General features: G+C 38.6%; 1 protein-coding gene across 2 annotated transcripts in view; it reads left to right on the top strand.

The window, feature by feature from the left end:
- Nucleotides 1-16273, top strand: part of LOC106995568 (uncharacterized) — a 35634-nt gene extending 19361 nt beyond the window's left edge. Inside the window, exons 1-5 of one of the 2 annotated variants that reach the window (XM_077996667.1) lie at nt 1616-1654; nt 9478-9604; nt 10090-10185; nt 15257-16015; nt 16100-16230. In XM_077996667.1, coding sequence (XP_077852793.1) covers nt 1616-1654; nt 9478-9604; nt 10090-10185; nt 15257-16015; nt 16100-16230 — 1152 coding nt within the window. Of the gene's footprint in view, nt 1-1525; nt 1655-9477; nt 9605-10089; nt 10186-15256 lie in introns of those variants that run through there. The other variant, XM_028845734.2, reaches the window with a different exon arrangement.
- Nucleotides 16274-24658: the final 8385 nt, after the last annotated feature.

Genomic DNA, 24658 nt, shown 5'->3' with positions numbered 1-24658 from the left:
TTATTCCACCTGTTTCTTTCTTTTTTATTTTGAGACAGAGTTGCTCTGTCACCAGGCCATAGTGCGGTGGCACAATCTCGGCTCACTGCAACCTCTGCCTCCTGGGTTCAGGCAATTCTCCTGCCTCGGCCTCCTGAGTAGCTGGGATTACAAGTGTCTGTCACCACGCTCGGCTAATTTTTGTATTTTTAGTAGAGCTGGGGTTTTGCCATGTTAGCCAGGCTGATCTCGAATTCCTGATCTCAGGTGGTCCACCACCTCGTCTTCTGAACATGCAGAGATTACAACCGTGAGCCACTGAGCCCAGCTCTACCATTTTTATTTTCTTTTTAATATTTGGCTACTAGAAAATTCAAAATTTACATGTAGCTCATATTTTACTGCAGAGGATTGCCTCCTTTGTGAAATCTCAGGCTGCCTGCATGTATTAGTTCATTTTCACACTGCTATAAACAAATACCTCAGACTGAGTAATTTTTTTAAAGTGATTTAATTTAATCATAGTTCTACATATCTGAGGAATCCTCAGGAAAATTACAATCATGACCATGACAGAAGGTGAAGGGAAAGCAAGGCACATCTTACTTGGTGGAAAAAGAGAGAACCGGGGATGGGGGCATGTGTGCGGGGGGAGATGCCACATTTTAAAGCCATCAGGTATCTTGAGAGCTCCCTTACTATCACAAGAACAGCATGAGGATAATCCCCCCTAATGATCCAATCACTTCCCACCTGGTCTCTGCCCTGACATGTGGAAAACACAATTTATTTTATTTTATTTATTTCTTTATTTATTTTCGAGACCGAGTCTTGCTCTTTCACCCAGGCTGCAGTGCAGTGGCACGATCTCGGTTCACTGCGAGCTCCACCCCCCGGGTTCAAGCGATTTTTCTGCCCCAGCCTCCTGAGTAGCTGGGACTACAGACGCCCGCAAACCACCCTGGCTAAGTTTTGTATTTTTAGTACAGACGCGGTTTCACCATATTGGCCAGGCTGGTCTTTAACTCCTGACCTCGTAATCCACCAGCCTCGGGCTCCCAAAGTGCTGGGATTACAGGCCTGAGCCACCACGCCTTGCCATGAATTACAATTTGAGATGAGATCTGGGTGGAGCCACAGAGCCAAACCATGTCACTGCAAAGGATCCGCAGTAAGGAAGGTCATAAAATCTGAAATTTAAAAAAAATTGTCATATTTTTTTAGTTTATGAATAACTATATTATATATCATTTACAAATGCATATTACGTTTTACAGAAGGTTAAATGCAAATGTCTTCTAGGGTTGGCCTGTCTCAGATCAGGGAAGAAGCCTTGGCTGTAAAGGTTGCAGTCTAACCTGTTATTTTTTGCTTGGTTTAGCCCAGTGTCTGATCACATTTTTCGTCACTCAGGGCATGAAGGGTGGGTCCTGAAACCTTATCCAATCAGGAGCAATGGATTAGAAATTGTCCAATCAGGCATGCAGCGGGAGAGAACAGGACGCTTCCGTAATTTTCCGGGTCGTTTGCGTTTCTCTGCGTCCAGAGCTCCAGTTCTTCTCCTTACTGCTCTGCTTCCTCCGCTCCTAGAGTCCAAGCCACTGTGGCCTTGTGTCCTGCAGGTATTCGCAGATTTATGGCTAAAAGACCGGGACACCCTGGAAGCCGAGAAATGGTGAGTGGTGGGTCTGTCATCGTGAGAGAGGGCTGGGGGCTGGTTGGAACCGGCTGAAAGTGGCTGTAGCAGGACCCAAACTTCCTCGCAGTCAGCTCTGGAGTCTCAGGACCCAAATCCTCCTTGGCCCAGGTGGGCTCTTAGTCTCCTCCAGACATAATATGGTGCCTGGGCCAGCGGCTGGGACCCTGGGAGTTCTGTCTTTTTCCTCTGCAGTGGCTTTGCCCTGGGCTGGAGCCCTCTCTGGGCGGCTCCGCACTTCCAGCGCCTCATCTCACCCAGATTGTGCATGGGTGGGAAAGTCATCAGGGCAGAGTCCTGACTCAGGGTGTGGGATTCATAAGTGGAAAAAGTTGTGGTCCCTGAGGTCCCTAGTTCCTCATTTCCTTTTAGAAATGTATGGGAATCACTGTAAAAATATTAGACAATTTGATCAAAATGTGATTCAAGAATCATAGAGCGCCCAGCTATGGTTTGTGGGTTGTGGTCCATGGGAAAGGCTTGAAGAAGTCTGTTATAAGTTGCATGATGAAGCAAACCAAATTCAGTAACTGCTTTGGTAAAGTTATGTAGTTTCCTTATTTGTAAGATCCAGGTGAAAATTTCTTGGTTATGTCATCACAGATTAATTAGCAGTCTGTGGTTGACTAGGCCTGAATTTTTTTCTTCAATGTAATAATTTCCAAGAAATGCAATTTTTTTTTTGTGAGGGAGTCTCGCTTTGTTGCCCTTGCTGGAGTGCAGTGGCGCAATCTCGGTTCACTGCAACCTCTGTCTGCCGGGTTCAATTATTGTCGCGCCTCAGGCTTCCGAGTAGCTGGGATTACGGGTGCCCTCACCGTGCCCGGCTAATTTTTGTGTTTTCAGTGGAGACGGGGTTTTACCATGTTGGCCAGGGTGGTCTCGAGCTCCTGACCTGAAATGATGTGCCCTTCTTGGCCTCCCAAAGTGCTGGGATTATAGGCGTGAGCCACCGCCCCGGCCACAGAGATACATTTGAGTTAGATTTTTGTTTTTTTAAGTGAGAGCCGAGAAAAGTCAATCCACCTTGGTCCAATTGCCTGCTGTTTAAATATTTGCCTGTGGAAAGCCACAGGAAACTGGCTTTCCCTTGCTGTTATTTTTATTTATTTATTTATTTTGAGACAGAGTCGCTTTGTCACTCAGGCTGCAGTGCAGTGGTGAGATCTCAGTTCACTGCAACCTCCATCTCCTGGGTTGAAGGGATTTTCCTGCCTCAGCCTCTCGAGTAGCTGGGATTAAAGGCACCGGCCACCACGCCCGGCTACTTTTTGTATTTTTAGTAAAGATAGAGTTTTGCCATGTTGGCCAGGCTGGTCTCAAACTCCTGGCCTCAAGTGATCTGCCCGCCTTCGCCTCAAAGTGCTAGGATTACAGGAATAGGCTATTGCAGGCAGCCTGCATTTTTCAACTGTGCCTCTTTCTTTCTTTCTTTCTTTCTTTCTTTCTTTCTTTCTTTCTTTCTTTCTTTCTTTCTTTCTTTCTTTCTTTCTTTCTTTCCTTCTTTCTTTCCTTCTTTCTTTCTTTCTCTCTCTCTCTCTCTCTCTCTCTCTCTCTCTTTCTCTCTTTCTCTCTTTCTCTCTTTCTCTCTTTCTCTCTTTCTCTCTTTCTCTCTTTCTCTCTTTCTCTCTTTCTCTCTTTCTCTCTTTCTCTCTTTCTCTCTTTCTCTCTTTCTCTCTTTCTCTCTTTCTTTCTTTCTTTCGACGGAGCCTCATTCTGTCACCCAGGCTGGAGTGCAGTGACTCCATCTTGCCTCATTACAACCTCCGCCTCCCTGGTTCAAGTAATTATCCTGCCTCAGCCTCCTGAGTAACTAGGATTACAGGCCCACACCCAGCTACTTTTTGTATTTTTAGTAGAGATGGGGTTTCGCCATGTTGGCCAGGCTGGTCTCAAATGCCTGACCTTAGATGATCCGCCTGCTTGGCCTCCCTAGTGCTGGGATTACAGGCGTGAGCCACCACGCTGGGCCTCAACTGTGTCTTAAACAAGGTCTTGAGTCAATTTCCCTGTTCTCACAGACTAACTGACCTGCAGTAAAATATTAAATTTCCAGTTCCATCTGACATTCCAAAATGCCAACTTTTCTAACTCACATTATTACCTATTTGTCCTTCCTTGTATGTTTCAGACACAGTACTTACACTAATTATTTTTTTTAAAAGTCATTGGATGACACTTAAAAAGTGCCATTCAATGCTTTGTAAAAAAAAGTTTGCCATTTATAAATATTTCACATAAGAAGAAAGCAGAGGTCGGGTGCTATATACCCCATCTTTCCCAACTTTTTTTTTTTTTTTTTTTTTGTCTTATACATCTTTTCCATTTCACTGTTTCTTGGTTGCATGTTTTATAGTAAACTGGTTAACATAAGTACAGGATTTTGCAGAATTCTGTGAGTATCTTTATCAAATTATTGAACTTGAGGGACATTATGGGAGTCCCCAGTTTATAGACAGTAGCTGAGAAGCATAGATGGGTCCCTGGGATTTGTGACAGGCGTGTGCAGTGAGGGCGATATGGTGACACTGAGCTCTGAATTATGGTCCGTGCCGACTCTGGGTGGCATCAGGATGGAAATGTTAGACAAAAAGTTGGTGTTAAAAAATTGCTTGGTGCCAGCCTGGCCAACATGGTGAAACCCCATCTCTACTAAAAATACAAAAATTAGCCGAGCGTGGTGACAGGTGCCTGTAATCCCAGGTGTCAGAAAAGAGATATTACAGAGGCTTGGCCTGGAGGGGGACTCTGGGCATCTGGTAAGGGGAGGCTCTGTTCTCCTGCACACAGGCTGTCACACTGCACATTGTCTTGTGATTCTAGGTCTCCTCTCAGGGTGAAAAAAACTAAAAACTTAGAGAAAAGGAACTGTGATAACTGACCTCCTTTCAGAGCTGCCACCACGTGATTCTCACCCATTCACAGACAGACCCACTAGACATTGATGCGTCCACACCCCTCCCAGGACTAGGCACCACCCTCAAGAATTCTACCACAGCGCTTTTGTTTTTAGTGCTTCTTGCCAAAATCCAACCAAAGTGCCTACAAGTTTCCTGGCATATCCTCAACCCCAGAAACTGAATCTGCAGTAGCACCTGTTTCCTCCACTAATGTAGGGGTCCGTACCACTTGATCATGGTCTAATCTGCCTGCATGGACACAGGACTAAATCAGAGTATAGCCCCACATGGACCACTGTCTGTAGCATAAGCCAGTCCTACCACTGACCTTGCACTCTTTCCCACTCACGAATTCTTTTTTTTTTTTTTTTTTTGAGACGGAGTCTTGCTCTGTCACCCAGGCTGGAGTGCAGTGGTGTGATCTTGGCTTGCTGCCACCTCCACCTCCCAGGTTCGAGAGACTCTCCTGCCTCCCTCCTGAGTAGCTGGAATTATAGGTGCGTGCCACCACGCCCGGCTAATTTTTGTATTTTTAATAGAGACAGGGTTTCACCATGTTGGCCAGGTTGGTCTCGAACTCCTGGCCTCAGGTGATCTGCCTGCCTCAGCCTCCCAAAGGGTTGGGATTATGGGTGTGAGCCACTGCGCCCGGCCAAATTTTTTTTCTTTTACCTTTTATTTTGGGTTCAAGAGTATATGTGCAAGTTATATAGGTAAAATCATATCATGAAGTTTTTGTGTACAGATTCTTTTATCACTCAGGACCTAAGCATAGTACCCAACAGATTTTTTTTTTTTCTGATTTTCTTCATCCTCTGACCCTTCACCCTGTACTGGGCCTCAGTGTCTGTTCTCTTATTTGTGTCCACATTTTCTCATTATTTTGCTCCCACTTATAAGTGACAACATACAGTATTTGATTCTCTATTCCTGCACTAGTTTTCTAAAAATAACGGTCTCCTGCTCCATTCATGTTGCTGCAACGGACATCATGATGTTCTTTCTTATAGCTGCATCATATTTCATGGTGTGTACATACCACGTTTTCTTTATCCAGTCTACCACTGAAGACATACAGGTTTATGTCTTGTTTTTTGTAAATAGTGCTGTAATAAACATATGCATGCATGTGTCTTTATGGTAGAATAACTTACATTCATTGGTAATATTCCCAGTTGTGGCATTGCTGGGTCAAATGGTAATTCTGTTTTCAGGTTACTGAAAAATTGCCAAACTGTTTTTCTCAATGGTTAAACAAATTTATACGCTCACCAGCAGGATATAAGCATTCCATTCTTCCATAACCTCACAAGCATCTGTTGTTTTTGGACTTTTTAGTCTGATTGTGTTTATATGAATTATTTCTTTTTTCTTCATTAATCTCATGTTTTATCTATCATTAATTTTTTCATAGAATCAACTTCTGGTTTCGTTGAACTTTTTTTTTGAGACAGAGTTTCACTCTTTCGCCCCTGGAATGCAGTGGGCGTAATCTCGGCTCACTGCGAACTCCGCCTTCTGGTTTCAAGCAATTCTCCTGCCTCAGCCTCCTGAGTAGGTGGGATTGCAGGTGCCCGCCATCACGCCCAGCTAATATTTGTATTTCTAGTAAAGACAGGATTTCACCATGTTGGCCAGGCTGGTCTCAAACTCCTGACATCATGATCTGCCCATCTCGACCTCCCAAAGTTCTGGGATTATAGGTGTGTGCCACTGTGCCTGGCCCATTAAACTTTTTATGGTTATTTATGTCTCACCTTCTACATTTCAGCTATCATTTTGGTTATTTCTTGTCTTTTGCTAGCTTTGAAGTTAGTTTGCTCTTACTTTTGGAATTCTTTTAATTATGACGTTAGATTTGTAAATTGAGATCTTTCTAACTCTTTGATGTGGATGTGTAGTGTTATACATTTTGTTCTTAACACTGCCTTAGCTGTGACCCAGAGCTTCTGGTATGTTGTATTTCAGCTCTAATTAGTTCCAAAACTTTTTTTATTTCTGCCTTAATTTCATTATTTACAAAATAGCCATTTGGAAGTTGATTATTCAATTCTTATGTAATTGTATCATTTCGGATGTTTTTTATATTGATTTATTGTTCTATACATTTTCTTTTAAAAATTAATGATAGAGACACATAAGAAATAAAACTGCTGTGCTCTTAATCTAAATGCTAAAAATTATTCAACACTTAGTAGCAACTCCCAGAGTGCTATGAAAATTAAATCACATTATGTGTTATTCCCCGTAGTGTTCTGTGACATGCTCCTGAGCACATAGTACCTGCTTAATAACCGTTTTATTAGTACATGTGTACACATTTCCCAAGTGCAGACTTACTCAGACATTGCTGCCTTCTGTTTTCTCTGTAAACTGAAAAAAGCCAACAAAAAATATAATATTTCAGGGTGGAGATTGGTTGTCTTTATTTGTATCACAAGTATGTGTATTGTGACAGACGTGGCGGGTGTAAGGGACTCTTTGCTGTGCCTGCTTTCTCTCGCTAATGCTAATAATGTGTCTGGGAAAGCACAATCAGCATTTACAGGGGACTTGTTGAAAAAGCCCATTCCTGGACCCTTTTGGATCCTGAAGAATCACTTTGCATAAAGCAGGGCCGAGATTACCAAGTGATTTATAAACTTGAGGGGTTCAAGATACATTCAGGAGAGTTTAGTTCAACCTTCGCATCTGAGGAAGGCTGCACTGCCTGCCCTGTTTCCGTTTGGTAGGAAGAGGTCAGTGCAGTTCATGCTGCCATTATGTAAAGAAATTTGCTGATGTCCGATACGGGAGGGCAGGGAAAAAGAAACTTATACTTTAATAGTTATGGAGAAGCTCGTTGTTCTGTCATTGCTCTGAAATCTTTTCAGTTATACGCAACAAAAATGGGTGAGTGTTTTCAGCAAGTCTCAGTCTTTCTGCCCGTGGATGTGTGTGGTGGTAGCAGGTGAATAGATTGTGCTTTAAAGGCGTATTCTCAAGATGCAGATTTGATATGTCGAGAGCATCTTATCTGAAAATACATTTCAGAGAAAGAGGAGGAAAAGGAAAAAATCACTTTTTCTCAGGTGAGCATGTCTCAGATCAAGAGCAGTGTCTGGGCCAGGCGTGGTGGTTTACACCTGTAATCCCAACACCTAGGGAGGCTGAGATGGGTGGATCACAAGGTCAGGAGTTTGAGAACAGCCTGACCAACATGGTGAAAATCCGTCTCTATTAAAAATACAAAAATTAGCCGGGCGTGGTAGTGCACACCTGTAATCTCAGCTACTCAGGAGGCTAAGGCAGGAGAATTGCTTGAACCCAGGAGGTGGAGGTTGCAGTGAGCCAAGATCACACCACTGCACTCCAGCCTGGTTGACAGAGCAAGACTCTGTCTAAAAAAAAAAAAAAAAAAAAAAAAGCAGTGTCCACTCTGCCTTTTGGAATGCCATGTGTTCAGAACTTGCAGATGTTTACTTCTCTGCTTGTGTTGTTTATACCTAATGAGTTTGTTTCAATTATTTTTTGCTATTTTTATGATAGTCTAGGGGTTCTGAAAAAAATTTTTTTCCTGTATAGCATAGCCTTCTCTTTTTGTTGTTTTGTTTTGTTTGTTTGAGTTTTCACTCTTGTGCCCCAGGCTGGAGTGCAATGGCACAATCTCAGCCCACTGCAACCTCCTCCACCTTGCGGGTTCAAGTGATTCTCCTGCCTCAGCCTCTCTATTAGCTGGGATTACAGGTGCTCACCACCATGCCCAGCTAATTTTTGTATTTTTAGTAGAGACAGGGTTTCACCATGTTGGCCAGGCTGGTCTCAAACTCCTGACCTCAGGCAATCCGCCCACCTCAGCCCCACAAAGTGCTGGGATTACAGGCACCAGCCACCGTGCCCGGCCATACCAAGCCTTCTAGGTATTTTCTTCATCTTGGATTCTTGTATGCCATGCAGAATTCTCACCACAAATTTATGACCTGCAATATTTAAAATGTTCCCATCGTAGCTGTTGAACATGAGAAGGTGTAAATACTCAATATTTCTATTGGGGAAACACAGTTGTCTTTGGATATTAATGAAAAGTGAAACATGTCTTGTTGAAGTTCCATCTGTGTGCTCTATTAGTTCCATGCAGAATAGGATTTAGAAAATGCTCACATAAACAGGATGGCATTTATTATCCAGAAAGTTCTGAAAAAACTATTAGGAGATACTTGCTTTCTAGGCTGCTAAAGAAAGGCTACTTAATGTTACTATTAAAAATTATAGAACAGGGAAGTTGTCTGTATCTTCAACTTTGCATAAAACTGATGTTTCTTTATAATTAAAATGGGCCAGGTGCAGTGGCTCATGCTAGTATATCCCAGCACTTTGGGAGGCCAAGGTGGGTGGATCACCTGAGGTTAGGAGTTCAAGACAAGCCTGGCCAACATGGAGAAACCCTGTCTCTACTAAAAATACAAAAATTAGCCATGCATGGTGGCACACACCTGTAATCCCAGCTACTTGAGAGGCTGAGGCAGGAGAATCACTTGAACCCAGGAGGCATAGTTTTCAGTGAGCCAAGATCACGCCACTGCACTCCAGCCTGGGCAACAGAGCGAGACTTGGTCTCCAAAAAGAAAAAAAGAAAAAAGAAAAGGAAAAAATAGACAAGTCCATATTGATGCTCTTAATTTAATAATTTATCGTCCAGAAAATTATACCTACAGTGGTATTGTGGATTGTCTGCTATCCTCTTTTCTCAGAGTTAGAGAATACTTCAGTGTTAAAAATTATCATTGAATAATTTTAGTCACTCTTATAAGTGAGAAACACTTCTTTTTACTCTTGAGTCAAATAAAAATCTCTGCCTATGGCCATGTGGTGAGTGTTTGTGTGTTCATGAGTGTTTTTTGTTGTTTTTGTTTTTTTTTTCAGGGACTGTTGACATTCAGAGACATAGCTATAGAATTCTCTCTGGAGGAATGGCAATGCCTGGATCGTGCTCAGCGGAATTTATATAGAGATGTGATGTTAGAGAACTACAGAAACCTGGTCTCCCTGGGTGAGGATAACTTCGATACACAATTCCTAATATATTGCCTTTCTCTCTTTTCTAAGATGATTTTGGTAATTTCTGCTTTGCATGAATGAATTTTAGCTCTCCGATTTTAAGAAAATCTTGGGGATTCATTGGTGTAGAACAAATTCTTCAAGGCGTTTTATTTTGACCTGAACTTTTCCCTTTCCTGAGCTTATGTATCTTTCGCTCTAGGTTAGTGGCAATTCCAAAAATGTTGTGGCGTAAAAGAGCGTTGCCCATGCCTTAGAATTCAGTTGCCACCACCAGTTTTTGATTCAGCAATACTGAGTAGTGAAATTAAGGACCTACACATTTAAAATATTTTCTAAATAGTTAAAAAGTTCTATTATGACCAATATTAATTTTCTAGAATTTTCTAGTATATCCTCTTTACTAACCATAATACTAATTTGGTAATTAAAGAATTCAGCAAGATTTATCTTACTTTTTTTTTCTTAATAAATCAGGTATTGCTGTCTCTAAGCCAGACTTGATCGCCTGTCTGGAGCAAAATAAAGAGCCTCGGAATATAAAGAGAAATGAGATGGTATCCAAACACCCAGGTAAGTGAGAGTGAATGAAGCAGATGACACAGATGAGAGATACACAAATCAAGGAGGAAGCCAGTCCTTAAAATGTGGTTTGGGGAGATGTGCTTCTATGGAAAGAGATTCTGAGAAGCCTGAGTCATTTTTTACTTTTGCTCTCAGATAGTGATACCTTCTGCCCCAGGCTTTTAAATTCTCTACGGATTCTACTTTCACTTCAGAAATCTTTCTTCAAGTTCAGCCAAAGTTTTCTTTGTGGCTTATCAGGGACTGCATAAACTGCTTTTCCATTGCTTTTGGAGTACACTAATATCTGCATATTTTTGAGAAACTCTGTTAAACCATTAAAAATTTTTTTGTGTCATGTCTAAAATGTGTGAGAATAGTAGTTTCTGTTTCATTTGTGGTTGTCTATTTTTCTGCACACGCCATTCCGTTTTCATTACTATAGACTTGAAATATAGTTTAAAGTTTTTTATAATTTATTTTTAAATTTTTATCCATGTATTTATTTATTTATTTAGAGGTTGGGTTATGAGACTTACTGTGGGGGGATATGCAAGCAGGATACCTCTTATGTCTTCATTTTACTGTGTTGCATATTTTAGATATAGATTCATGAATAGAATTGCTGTGTTGTATAATTTCATTTAGAATTATTCGAAGAACATTCATGATACTTTTTATGATAGTTGCATCTTTTTTCTCATCAACAACTTGAATAGGTTTCAATTTCTTTACATCATCTACATAGTTGGTGTTTTTGAAAAAATTTATAGTGGCCATTCTAATTGATATAAGGTAATTTTGTTTTGTATTGTGATTTTGTTTTGTATTTTTCTATAAATTATTAATTTTGTGCAACCTTTCAAATAGTTATCCCCATTTGTGTAACTTTTTTTATTAAAATTTAGTTTAATCATTTGTCCATTTCTTTCTTTCTTTCTTTTTTTTTTTTTTGAGACTGAATTTCACTCTTGTTGCCCAGGCTGCAGTGCAGTGGTGCAATTTTGGCTCAGGGCAACCTCTGCCTCCCTGGTTCAAACGATTCTCCTGCCTCAGCCTCCTGAGTAACTGGGATTATAGGAATGTGCCACCATGCCCGGCTAATTTTGTATTTTTAGTAGAGATGGGGTTTTGCCATGTTGGTCAGGTTGGTCTCAAACTCCTAGCCTCAGGTGATCTGCCCACCTCGGCCTCCCAAAGTTCTGGGATTACAAGAATGAGCCACCACGCCCAGCTTGCTTGACCATTTCTAAATCAAGTAATTCAGTTATCGTTGTCTACTTCTAGGTGTTGTTTATAAATTCTCAATATTAAGTTTTATCACATGTGATTTTCAAATATTGTCACCCATTTCGTGGGTGGCACTGTCACTCTATTAAATGTGTTATTTGATTACAGAAATTTTGAAGTTTAGTCCAGTTAAATTTGTGTGTTCTTCTCTTTGTTGCTCATTCATTTGATGGCATGTCTAAGAAAATGGTGCCAAGACCAATGTCATGTCTTTCCACTATATTTTTTTCTAAGAATTTCATTAGTTTTTTTTCAGTCTAAGTATTTTGTTTAAAATATTTTTTGTATATGATGCAATTAAAGCATCCAAGTTTATTTCGTCAATATAGATATCCAGTTTTCAACATTATCTGTGGAAGGGATGATATTTTCTTGTCTGCTGATGGCAACTTTGTGGCAGATTATTTGGTCATGCACAGAAGAGTTCATTGCTGGTCTCCCTATTTTGTTCTGTCATGTCTTTATCTGTCTTTGTGTGGATACCACAGTTATTGTTATTGTTGCTTTTTATTATGTTTTAAAATTAAGAAGTATAATGCCTCTGTTTTTCATGTTTCTCTAGATATAGTTCAAAATAAATTTTAAAAATTTTAAATAATATTTCAGGAATAAATATACTTTTGGAATTTTGATACAGATTATATTAAATTTGTTAACCACTGTGAGTTATATTGACAACTAAGTTGTCACTTAACTATTTTGACCCTCAAGCAAAAATATTAAATTAAGTTAAATGATTTGACCTGTGCAAGAATACATTGAAGAGTGTGTTTATTTCCATATATTTTTTATTTGCCTATTTTACCTTTTTTCTTTTTGGCTTTATTCAGTTTTGGTTAGAAAAAAATAGGCTGTATGATTTTGCTCTTCTTAAATTTTTTTTTACACAGGGTTTCTTACTCTGTTGCCCAGACTCTAATGCAGTAGCACTATCTTGGTTCACTGCAGCCTAAACCTCTTGGACTCAAGTAATGCTTCCACCTTGGCCTCCTGAGTGACTGACACTACAGACCTACCCCACCATGCCCAGCTAATTTTTAATTATTTGTAGAGACAGGGTCTCACCATGTTCCCAAGGCTGGTATCAAGCTTCTTGCCCCAAGTGATCCTTCCACCTTGGCCTCCCGAAGTACTGAGATTACACCTGTGAGCCACTGCCCCTGGCTCATCTTTTGAAATTTACTAAGACCTATGTATTCTAACAGAATATACCAGGTGCAAATAAGAATATTGTGTACCCACTTGCTTTTGACTGGAGAGTTCTGTACGTGTCTGTTTAGCCTAGTTGATTTTATAATATGGTGTAGATGTTTGTGCCTTCCAAATCTCATGTTGAAATGTAATCTCCAGTGTTGGATGTGGGGACTAATGAGAGGTGTTTGCATCATGGAGACAAATCCCTCATGAATGACTTGGCACAATCCCCTTGGTAATCATAGAGGGCTCCCTCTATTAATTCACATGAGAGCTGGTTGCTTAAAGGAACCTGGCTCCTCCACCTCACACTCGCATCATCTTTCACCATGTGACATGTTTGCCTTCCACTATAATTGTAAGCTTCCTCATATCCTCACCAGAAGCAGATGCTGGCATATACATCTTTTTTGCCTTCCACTATAATTGTAAGCTTCCTCATATCCTCACCAGAAGCAGGTGCTGGCATATACATCTTGTACAGTCTACTCAACTGTGAACCAAAGAAGTCTTTTTCTTTATAAATTACTCAGTCTCAGTTTATTTTCTATGGTAATGCAAAATGAATTCATACACAATATAATGTTCTTCAGGTTTTCTGTTTTTTTAATCGATTTTTTATTTCAATTTTTTATTTATTATTGAAAGTGAGGTCTTAATGTTTATAATTTTATGTTGCTATTTTGTTTCTTGCTTCATTTCTATCAATATTTGCTTTATATATTTTGAAGCCCTGATCTTATATATGCATGTACATATAGATAGACATAATAGTTATAGATTCCTAGTAAATTGACTCATTTTACCATTATATAATATCAATCTTTGTTTCATGTTAGTAATTCATTCATTTTCTTTTGTGTGTCTATAAAGATTTTTTCTTTGTGCTACATTGGAGATTTTATAACACCTCTAAATGTTACCACAGTATTTTTTAAACTGGTAAAAAAAAATGACTTCAGTTGCATAGAAAAATTTGTCCTCATTTTATCTACCCTATACATCTTATTGATGTTGATAATTATATCTTTTTATGTTTTATGATTATTTTTATACTTGTATCTTTCAAATTTTAAAGAGTAACTAAAAATGTTTTCTGCATGATCACGATAATGCCGCAGAATTTTATTTTTTGTATATGCATATGTTTTTCAAAAAGTTATATATTTTCATACAATTATGTATTTTTTTCATCATGTTATTTTAAGTGGAAGACCTCTTTTCAGCATTTTATTTAGGGCACATGCAGTGCTTATATGCTTTTCCAGCATGTGTTTATTCTGGAAGATCTTTATTTTTTCTTTATTTTGTAGTACATTTTTGCTGTGTTTATTATTCTCACCATGAAGATTTTTTTTTCAGTACTTTAACCATTGTACACAGTTCTTTATTGACCTGCAAGATTTCTATTGTCAAATGTTTCAGAGAACTATGCTTATAAATAATACCTCATTTTTATCTTACAGCTCCCAAGATTGTCTTCTGGTTAGCGACTTTTGAAACTTTGCTTAAAGATGTGTGATGGATCTTTTTGTGTATGTCCTAGTTTGTTTGTTTAGCTTCTTCATTTCTTACATTATTTTTTTCTTTTAAATTTTTTCAGTTATTCTTTTTTAATTCCACGATTGTTTTGTTTTTATTATTCCAAGCTTATTTTTGATATTCTTATTTTTCTGATTTTATTTAGGTGTCTGGTTTTCCATTTTTCTCACTGAGCATAATATATTTTAAAATTTATTTTAAATTTAAAATATATTTTAAAAATTAATATATGCCTCTTTATTTTTATAGTTGCTTTTTCAAAATTTTTTTTTTTATTAGACCATGTTGTCCTCATGTTTTGTATACATTATAATCTTTGGTTGAGATTTAAACATTAACATAAAACTACCTTTCATGATCTTTATAATGCAGCTCTTTCCTGGCATAGCCTGAAACCAATTATCTTGGCTAGAGATTCACAGAGTCTCTCAAACATGTTTTCAGGATGTGTCTTGTCTGCAATTTTGCATTTATTTTTCAGTTAAAAGACTTCTCCATGTTTCCTCTTACCAGTAGGTAGCTACTTTCTACACCTGTTTTCTGCCCATGGACTGCAGTCTTTCTGCTGTTGTAACATTCACTTTTGATCCCAAAAGACTTAAAGGTGTCATTTCAAAAGTATACCACCATTTCATTCAGCACTTTCTATCATGGAAGACAGAAAGGCCCCTGTAAGCCAAAAGTAAAGATATAGGTCCCAGTATTTTTCTGGTCTTTTATAATAAAAAAACAGTTTGCTCCTAAAGACACCATATTCTTCTACTAGGGATGAGGAAGGGCTGTGTTGGGTGAATGTCGCAGACTTCTCTTCTCTTTATATATGGCTCTTGGCATTGTGCCCACCTGATGCACACACTTACTTTATTTATAAATTTCCAGCAAAGGTATTTTGATCACTGTGGTTTTGTTACATTTATAAACCTATGAAGGAATTGTGGCCTGTGGTAATTTGATATGCCATTTTGCTAATGTACCTTGTATAATTTTATGATTTGTAAAGTATATGTATCTGAGTCTAGTAAGTGAAGTAACTTGTGATTTTTATGTCTTTCAGTTACATGTTCTCATTTCACCCAAGACCTTCAGCCAGAGCTGGGCATAAAAGATTCACTTCAAAAAGTAATACCGAGAATATATGGAAAATGTGAACATGAGAATTTACAAGTAAAAAAATGTAAAACCATGGGTGAGTGTGAGGTGCAAGAAGGAGGTTATAATGAAGTTAACCAATGTTTGTCAACTACCCAAAACAAAATATTTCAGACTCATAAATGTGTCAAAGTCTTCAGTAAATTTTCAAATTCCAATAGACATAAGACAAGACATAGTGGAAAGAAACATTTGAAATGTAAAAAATATGTCAAATCATTTTGTATGGTTTCACACCTAAATCAACATCAGATAATTCATACTATGGAGAAGTCCTACAAATGTGAAGAATGTGGCAAACCCTTTACCTGCTCATCAACCCTTACTAAACATAAAAGAATTCATACTGGAGAGAAACCCTACAGATGTGAGGAATGTGGCAAAGCTTTTACCTGGTCCTCAACCCTTACTAAACATAAGAGAATTCATACTGGAGAGAAACCCTACACATGTGAAGAATGTGGCAAAGCCTTTAGCCGCTCCTCAACACTTACGAACCACAAGAGAATTCATACTGGAGAGAAACCTTACACATGTGAAGAATGTGGCAAAGCCTTTAGCTTATCCTCATCGCTCACTTACCACAAGAGAATTCATACTGGAGAGAAACCCTACACGTGTGAAGAATGTGGCAAAGCCTTTAACTGCCTCTCAACCCTTAAGAAACATAAGATAATTCATACCGGAGAGAAACTCTACAAATGTAAAGAATGTGGGAAAGCCTTTGCCTTCTCCTCAACTCTTAATGCTCATAAGAGGATTCATACTGGAGAGAAACCCTACAAATGTGAAGAATGTGACAAAGCTTTTAAGTGGTCCTCAAGTCTTGCTAATCATAAGAGTATGCATACTGGAGAGAAACCCTACAAATGTGAGTAACGTGATAAAGTCCAGCCCTCAGGCCTTATAATACATAAAATAACTAAAAAAAATCACTACAAGTGTGGAGAATGTGGCCAAGCCTTTAACCAGTTCCAAGCCTTTATTGTACATAAGATAATTCATATTGAACAAAAGTCTTATAAATGTAAAAAAGTAATAAAGCCTTTAACCAGCCCTCAAACCTTAAGGAACCCAAGAGAATTTATTTAAACAAAAATTTTTTGAGATGAAGTCTCACTTTGTCACCCATGCTGGAGTGCAGTGACATGATCTCAGCTCACTGCAACCTCTGCCTCTTGGGTTCAAGCAATTCTCCTGCCTCAGCCTCCTGAGTTGCTGGGATTACAGGCGCATGCAACCACACTGGCTGATTTTGTATTTTTAGGGATTTTACCGTGTTGGCCAGGTTGGTCTTGAACTCCTGACTTCAGGTGATCTACCTGCCTCTCAGCTTCCCAAAGCCTAAGAGAGTATATTAGACTCTACAAAGGTAAAAAATGTGGCAAAACCTTTAAGCACATCTCAGGCCTTACACAGTATCAGATTATTCATTCTAGAGAGAAACCCTACAAAAACAAAGAATGTGGTTAAAAGCTTTATCTTTTAACTAATCTTGAACCCTTATTATACATTAAGAGAATTAATATTGAAGAGAAACCCTACAATAAGGAATATAGAAATGTCTTTTAAAAGTCCTCAAACATTTGTTTGAATAAATGTAAGATAATTGATATTGGAGACAACCCCTACAATTGTTAAAAAAAAAAATTGTGGCAAAGCATTTAACAGGTTCTCCATCCTTATTAATTAAAAAAGTTTATACTGGAGAGAAACTCTACATACATAAAAAATGTAACAGAGCATTTAACCACACCTCAAACTTTTCTAAAAAAGAGAAATCATACTGATGAGAAACTCCAGAAATGTGTTAAATGTGGCAAGGCCTTTAAATGGTAGTCACACGTTTATGGTAGGTAGGATAATTTATACTGAAGAAAACCCCTACAAATATGGAGAATGTGGCAAAACTTTTAACAAATACTCACCTTATGGCACAAGAAAGCATTTATACTAGAGAAAAATTGTACAAATACAAAGAATGTGAAAAGCCATTAATATCTGTTCATATCTTACTCAATATCAGAAAGTTTATACTTAATAAAAGCATTATAACCCAGGTGTGGTGGCTTATGACTATAATCCCAGCACTTTGGGAGGCCAAGGCAGGCGGATCACAAGGTCAGGAGTTCAAGACCAACCTGGCCAACATGGTGAAACCCCATCTCTACTAAAAATAGAAAAATTAGCAGGACGTGGTAGCATGCACCTGTAATCTCAGCTACTTAGGAAGCTGGGGCAGGAGAATTACTCGAACCCAGGGTGTAGAGGTTGCAGTGAGCCGAGATCGCACCACTGTACTCCAGCCTGGGCAACAGAGCAAGACTCCATCTCAAAAAAAAAAGTATTATAAATGTGATTACTATAAAAAGACCTTCAGAAAATTTAGGCCTTTAAAGACTATCTGAAGACAAACATTTCAAACATAAAGAGGATTATAGTACCTTTACTTGTAATACAGATTTTATTGTACACATTTTATATTACAGGAAAACCTTGAAGCAGATGCTCAAACTTTAATGAACATCAGAGGATTTATATTTGAGAGAAAGTCTAAAAATGTAATGAATGTGAAAGAACATTTGTTTGAAAACTATAGCTTAGAAAACACCAGTTTCTACTAGAAAATATTTTTGCATATGTAGCAAATGGGGAAAATATATTTAATCAAAAATTAAGTCTGTATAAACATTTGAGGATTCACAGTAGAAAGAATGAAGGCACTGAAACTTCAGACATTATATTAAATCAGAGTGTTGAGTGTAAAAGAGATCCGAAGATATCACTATATACATTTTAAAGAAGTAGATTTTTTTGGAGATTTATAATTACATTCGAGGAATGCTGCTTTTTCTGTTAAAAAAATTATAGATTTTCTAAGAAGCAAATAATAATGTAACTCAAGTCTCAAGTTATTTCACGTTGATTCCTTCTTCCCATTGTTTGTGAAAGTATTTGATCAATTGCATCAGAGGTATGAGAGGTTGTTTTCTATAGGTGTCCATTCTTCATGAACTTTCCTATGAAAGAGTAAGGACATTAGGCTGTAAGATGCATAATGAAAAATCTAAATGGAGAGGCTCTTTGTGGCTGACTTATAACATTGTTTTAGTGATGTATAAGGTGGGTGTTCACAGTAATATTCTGAATTCTAGTGAGAGGAAACTCTTTGAATGTTAGTAGTATTTTATCAATTGTACCTTTATGTAATACAATGCAATAAATTTAAAATTTTTTTAAAGATTATGTGTGAACCTAATTTTTTCATTAAACATAATTGTTTTTAATGTGTTAAGACTATTGTGCTTTGAAAGAAGTGTTAATTTGCCATCAACTTTAACGTGTCCAATCTTACTTAAGGTTCTAGGTAAAAGATGGTAACAATATAGTATTTGTTAATGTAGGGGAATGACATCTCTAGTAATCTCTTTTTTGCCTGTGTGTGTGTGTGTGTGTGTGTGTGTGTGTGTATTTGTTTTGGAGTGGAGTCTTGCTCTGTCACCCAGGCTGGAGTGCAGCAGCGAAATCTCGGCTCACTGCAACCTCCACCTCCTGGGTCCAAGCGATTCTCCTGCCTCAGCCTCCCAAGTAGCTGGGACTACAGGCACGTGCCACCAAACTTGGCTAATTTTTGTATTTTTAGTAGAGATGGAGTTTCACCATGTTGGCCAGGCTAGTCTCGAACTCCAGACCTTAGGTGATCCACTTGCCTTGGCATCCCAAAATGCTGGGATATAGGTGTGAGCCACCACGCCTTGCCTGCCAGTGGTTTTAAACAGCAAATAAGTTGAAGAATTTTGTTCCCATAGGTCAAATTTGTATTCTTTTTTATCTTATTTAAATTTTTTAAAAATTTTTGTGGGTAGTGTGCATACACACTTATGGCATATATGAGATATTTTAACAGACATACAATATTTAATTATCACAGCAGAGTAAATGAGGTATTTATCACCTCGAGCATGTACTTTTCCTTTGTATTACAAACAATCCCATTATACACTTTTAGTTACTTCAGTATGTGCAATTGAATTATTATTAGCCATAGGGTCATTTTCTGATCATAAAAATTTCATGAGTATAATTAATATCCATACATTTCTGAGTCATGATTAAATTTTTTTTTTTTTTTTTTTTTTTTTTTGAGACGGAGTCTTGATCTATCGCCCAGGCTGGAGTGCAGTGGCTGGATCTCAGCTCACTGCAAGCTCGGCCTCCCGGGTTTACCCCATTCTCCTGCGTCAGCCTCCGGAGTAGCTGGGACTACAGGCACCCGCCACCTCGCCCGGCTAGTTTTTTGTATTTTTTTTTTTTTAGTAGAGACGGGGTTTCACCTTGTTATCCAGGATGGTCTCGATCTCCTGACCTCGTGATCCACCCGTCTCAGCCTCCCAAAGTGCTGGGATTACAGGCTTGAGCCACCGCGCCCGGCCATGATTAAATATTTTTTTTTGTTTTATATATTTTTTTACATGTGGCCTCTCTGCTGACAAACAAAAACAGACTTAGTTTTTATCTACATAGTTACATATACAAATGTATTACTCTAAAGATACACCAGCTGGGTGCAGTGGCTCATGCCTGTAATCCTAGCACTTTGGGAGGCCAAGGTGGGTGGGTCATTTGAGGTCAGGAGTTCAAGACAAGCCTGGCCAACATGGTAAAACCCCATCTCTTCTAAAAATACAAAAAATTAACTGGCCATGGTCATGTGTGCCTGTAGTCCCAGCTACCCGGGAAGCTGAAGCAGGAGAATCGCTTGAACCCGGGAGGCAGAGGTTGCCGTGAGCTAAGATGGCACCATTGAACTCCAGCCTGGGTGACAAAGTGAGACACCATCTGAAAAAATTAAATAAATAAAAAGATATACCTTAAGTGTAAGAAAGTTATATAGCAAATGAGTGTGTTTGTGTGTGAGTCTGTATGCATTTTCAGAAGAAAAGAACAATATTGAAACAAAAAAGATCATTTTAATAAGGTGGATAATTAACTAGAAACCTAGAAACCTCAGATATTCTGAAAGAAAAAAAAGCTATATCCTGTGCCCTGTATTGAATTCATAACTTTAAGATCTTATACACCCAAATCTTATCTCAAATTGTAATTGCCGCGTGTCAAGGGAGGGACTTGGTGGGAGGTAGTTGGAACGTGGGGGAAATTTTCCCCCATGCTGTTCTCATGATAGTAAGTGAGTTCTCAAAAGATCTTTTGGTTTTATAAGTGGTGGTTTTTTCTGCTCTCCTTCTCTCTTGCTGCCTAGTGAGGAAGGTACTTGCTTCTCCTTTGCCTTCCACCATAATTGTAGGTTTCCTTAGACCCTAACCAACCATGCAGAATTGTGAGTAAATTAAGCCTCCTTTCTTTATAAATTACCCATTCTCTGGTAGTATCTTTAATAGTAGTGTGAAAACAGACTAATATAGAAAATTAATACTGGGAGTTTGGGGCACTGTTATAAAGATAATTGAAAATATGGAAGTGGACTTTGGAACTGGGTAATAGGCAGACATTGAAACAGTTTAGAGAGCTCAGACAAAGACAGAAGATGTGGGAAAGTTTGGAACTTCCTAGAGACTTGTAAATGCTTTTGACCAAAATGCTAATAGTGATATGAATGATAAAGTCCAGGTTGACATGGTCTCAGATGGAGATAAGAAACTTATGTTTAAAATGGAAGCAGAATATAAAAATTTGGAAAATTTGCAGCCTGACCATGAGGTAGAAAATAAAACCCCATTTTTTGGAAAGAAATTCAAACCACTGCAGAAATTTGCAAAAGTAAAGAGGAGCTCAAAGTTAATAGTCAAGACAATGGGGGGGAAAATGTCTTCAGGTCATGTCAAAGATCTGAGGCAGGTCCTTCCATCACAGACCAGGAGCCCTAGGAGGAAACAATGGTTTCATGGTCAAGGCCCAGGACCCCACTGCTCTATGAAGCCTCAGAACTTGGTGCCCTGCATCCCAGCTACTCCAGATCCAGCTGTGGCTAAAAGGGGCCAAGGGACAGCTTGGGTTATTTCTTCAGAAAGGGCAATCCTTAAGCCTTGGTGGCTTCCATGTGGTGTTGGGCATGCGAGTACACATAAGACAAGCATTGAGCTCTGGGAACCTTTGCCTAGATTTCAGAGGATGTATAAAAATGCCTGGATGTTCAGGCAGAAGTCTTCTACAGGGGCAGAGCCCTCATGGAGAACCTGTAATAGGGCAATGCAGAGGGGAAATGTGGGGTTGGAGCCCTCATGCAGAGTCCCCACTGAAGTTGCCTGCTAGAGTTGTGAGAAAGCCACTACACTCCAGACCCCAGAATGACAGAACCCCCATGAGCTTGCACTGTGGACCTGGAAAAGCCACAGGCACTCAATTCCAGTCCATGAAGGAGCTGCCCAAGGCCATGAGGGCCCACCCTTTGCATCAGCATGGCCCAGATGTGGGACATGAAGTCAAATGAGATCATCTCAGAGTTTTAAGACTTAAAGACTTCCCCGTTGGAGTTCAAACTTGCATGAGGCCTGTAGCGCTTTGGTTTTGGTAAATTTCTCCCATTTGAAATGGAAAAATTTATCTAATGCCTGTACCCCCATTGTATCTTGGAAGTAACTAACTTGCTTTTGAGTTACAGGCTCAGTTACAAGGTAGTAGGGACTTGCCTTGTCTCAGATAAGACTTTGGACTTACACTTTTGGGTTAATGCTAAAATGAGTTAAGACTTTGGGGAACTGTTGGGAAAGCATGTTTGGTTTTGAAATATAAAAAGGGCATGAGATTTGGAAGTGGCCAGGAGCAGAATGATACCCATGGTGTTTTCATGATAATGAGTGAGTTCTCATGAGATTGGATGGTTTTATAAGTGGTAATTTTTCTGCTCTCCCTCTCTACTGCCACCTAGTAAAGGAGATACCTGCTTCTCCTTCAACTTCTGCCATTATTGTAAGGTTCTTGAGGCCTCCCCAGCCATGTGGAACTGTGAATCAATTAAACTTCCTTTCATTATAAATTTTCCAGTCGTGGGTAGCATATTTATAGCAGTGTAAAAAGAGACTGATGCACAAATATAAGATAGGGCTATCTGTGTACTAGATGCTTCATCATTAGCCATAGTTATTCCTGCTTGAGTTTCTTTGTAACTCTCAATCACAGATGGAAAATATTCATGGTGAAAATATAACATTGATTCTGCATGTGCAGAGGACATCTGTTCTTAGGCTGCAAAAGGGCCTCTTTGAATTTAAATAAAAATTCTGTTTTTTAAATTTTCTGATTATCTTTTGTTCTTTTGTTTTGTGACTTTTTATGTTTATCCCAATGATGTATCCATCACAGCCCTTCCCATTTTTTTCTGTGTTGTGGCTACAGTTTTCTCACTGTTCTCTCTGTGCCACATCATTTCACACAGTACTTTGTAGGTTCTGATGAGAAAATTGGAATTTTTTAATATGGTGAAAAACTGTGTTAAACTTGGGAGTTTGAACTTATTTATAGCTTCTCAATGTAACTTCCAGATAAGTTAATTCAGATAAGAGGCATACACTGTCCACAGGTGAGACAATTAAATCAGGTAGCACTATTCGTCTTTGTAAAAAAATTTTTTATTAGATTCTAAGGCAAACTGTAGCACATACAAAAGTATTTAGAAAACATTTCTTAGAAATCCCAGGTGGGCGGATCACAAGGTCCAGAGAGTTAATATTAAGGGATAATTATTAAATGTAATTTTTATGATATATTTACAGCACAACTTAAGTTTTCATGCAGGATCTTGTATTTTTGAGTGTGAATGTTAAATGTTGCAAATAAAATGAGCTCTGTGAATTTAAAAATTGGAATAATATTTCCTTTTCATATTAGTGTTTAACATGAACATATAATGTTTCATATTAATGTTACAATCGAGAGATTTTTCTATTATTTTATGATTTTTAAAATTATACTTTAAGTTCTAGGGTACACGTGCACAATGTGCTGATTTTTTTTAGTGGATGAGGTTCACAGTCTACAGTTTTCACTTAGTCACCTAACTGTAGCCAACATTTTGTTCATTTTTTCTGGAAAATTTTTGAGATTATGGCAACTTTTGGATAAAAACATTTACTCAGTTGTTTTTCATGCAAAGATGTTTATTGTGTTCACAGAGTGACCAATCATGACAGGTAGCAACACTTGATTTTTAGTGTCTTCCACTTATCTATAAGTTCTATCTAGGTGATGGTGTTAATATTGTAGTCACTTATAAGATAGCAAGAATTGGCCAGGTGCGGTGGCCCATGCCTGTGATCCTAGCACTTTGGGAGGCCAGGGCAGATGGATCACAAGGTCAGGAGTTCAAGACCAGCCTGACCAATATGGAGAAACCCTGTCTCTACTAAAAATACAAAAAAATTAGCTGGGTGTGGTGGTGCATCCTTGTAATCCCAGCTACTCAGGAGGCTGAGGCAGGAGAATTGCTTGAACCCGGGAGGTGGAGGTTGCAGTGAGCTGAGATCACACCACTGCACTCCAGCCTGGGCGACAGAGTGAGACTCCATCTCAAAAAAAAAAAAAAAAAGGATTACTCTGTTTGGTTTAATGCAAAGTAGTTATCTCTCTTCTAGATGTACATAGTGAATAGGGTTTCTATGATCATAAGCATGCAAGGTCTTTTAAGATGACCACTAAGATTAAAATAAAATTCATAGGCTTTTAGTAACATAAATTTTAATTTTTTTCTAAAAGAAGTGAAGAAGCAATAGAAATAAGTTGTTAAAATGAGTCCAAGGAAGCTACACGTGTGGTCATTAAATAACATTTAAAACCACATTGTAAGTGACTGGTTAGTAATTCTAATTTGTTTCATTTTAGTCACTGAGAAAACAATATTCTTCAATCATTACATATGAAAAAGTATTCTTTTTTTGTTTTTTTTTTTTTGAGATGGAGTCTCACTCTGTCACCCAAGATAGAGCAGTGGTGCGACCTCAGCTAACTGCAATCTCCGCCTCTCAGATTCAAGCGATTCTCATGTCTCAGCCTGCTGAATAGCTGGGATTACAGGCACGTGCCACCATGCCTGGCTAATTTTTGTATTTTTAGTACAGACGGGGTTTCAACATGTTGGCCAGGCTGGTCTCGAACTCCTCACCTCATGCTCTGCCCACCTTGGCCTCCCAAAGTGCTGGAATTACAGGCGTGAGGCACTGCACCTGGCTGAAAAAGTATTCTTATATTACTGTTTTCAAAACTTTCAGAAACTTTATCCCACTCAATGAATAATGATGTAAATTTAGATCACAAATTTTAAATAAAATAATAGGCTCATTCTAGCTTTTTTTTT

The sequence above is a fragment of the Macaca mulatta genome, chromosome 3, assembly GCF_049350105.2.
Source record: "Macaca mulatta isolate MMU2019108-1 chromosome 3, T2T-MMU8v2.0, whole genome shotgun sequence".
In the NCBI taxonomy this organism is placed as follows: Eukaryota; Metazoa; Chordata; class Mammalia; order Primates; family Cercopithecidae; genus Macaca; species Macaca mulatta.
Note: the sequence above shows the minus strand (reverse complement) of the source record. Positions and strands in the feature narration are given on the sequence as shown.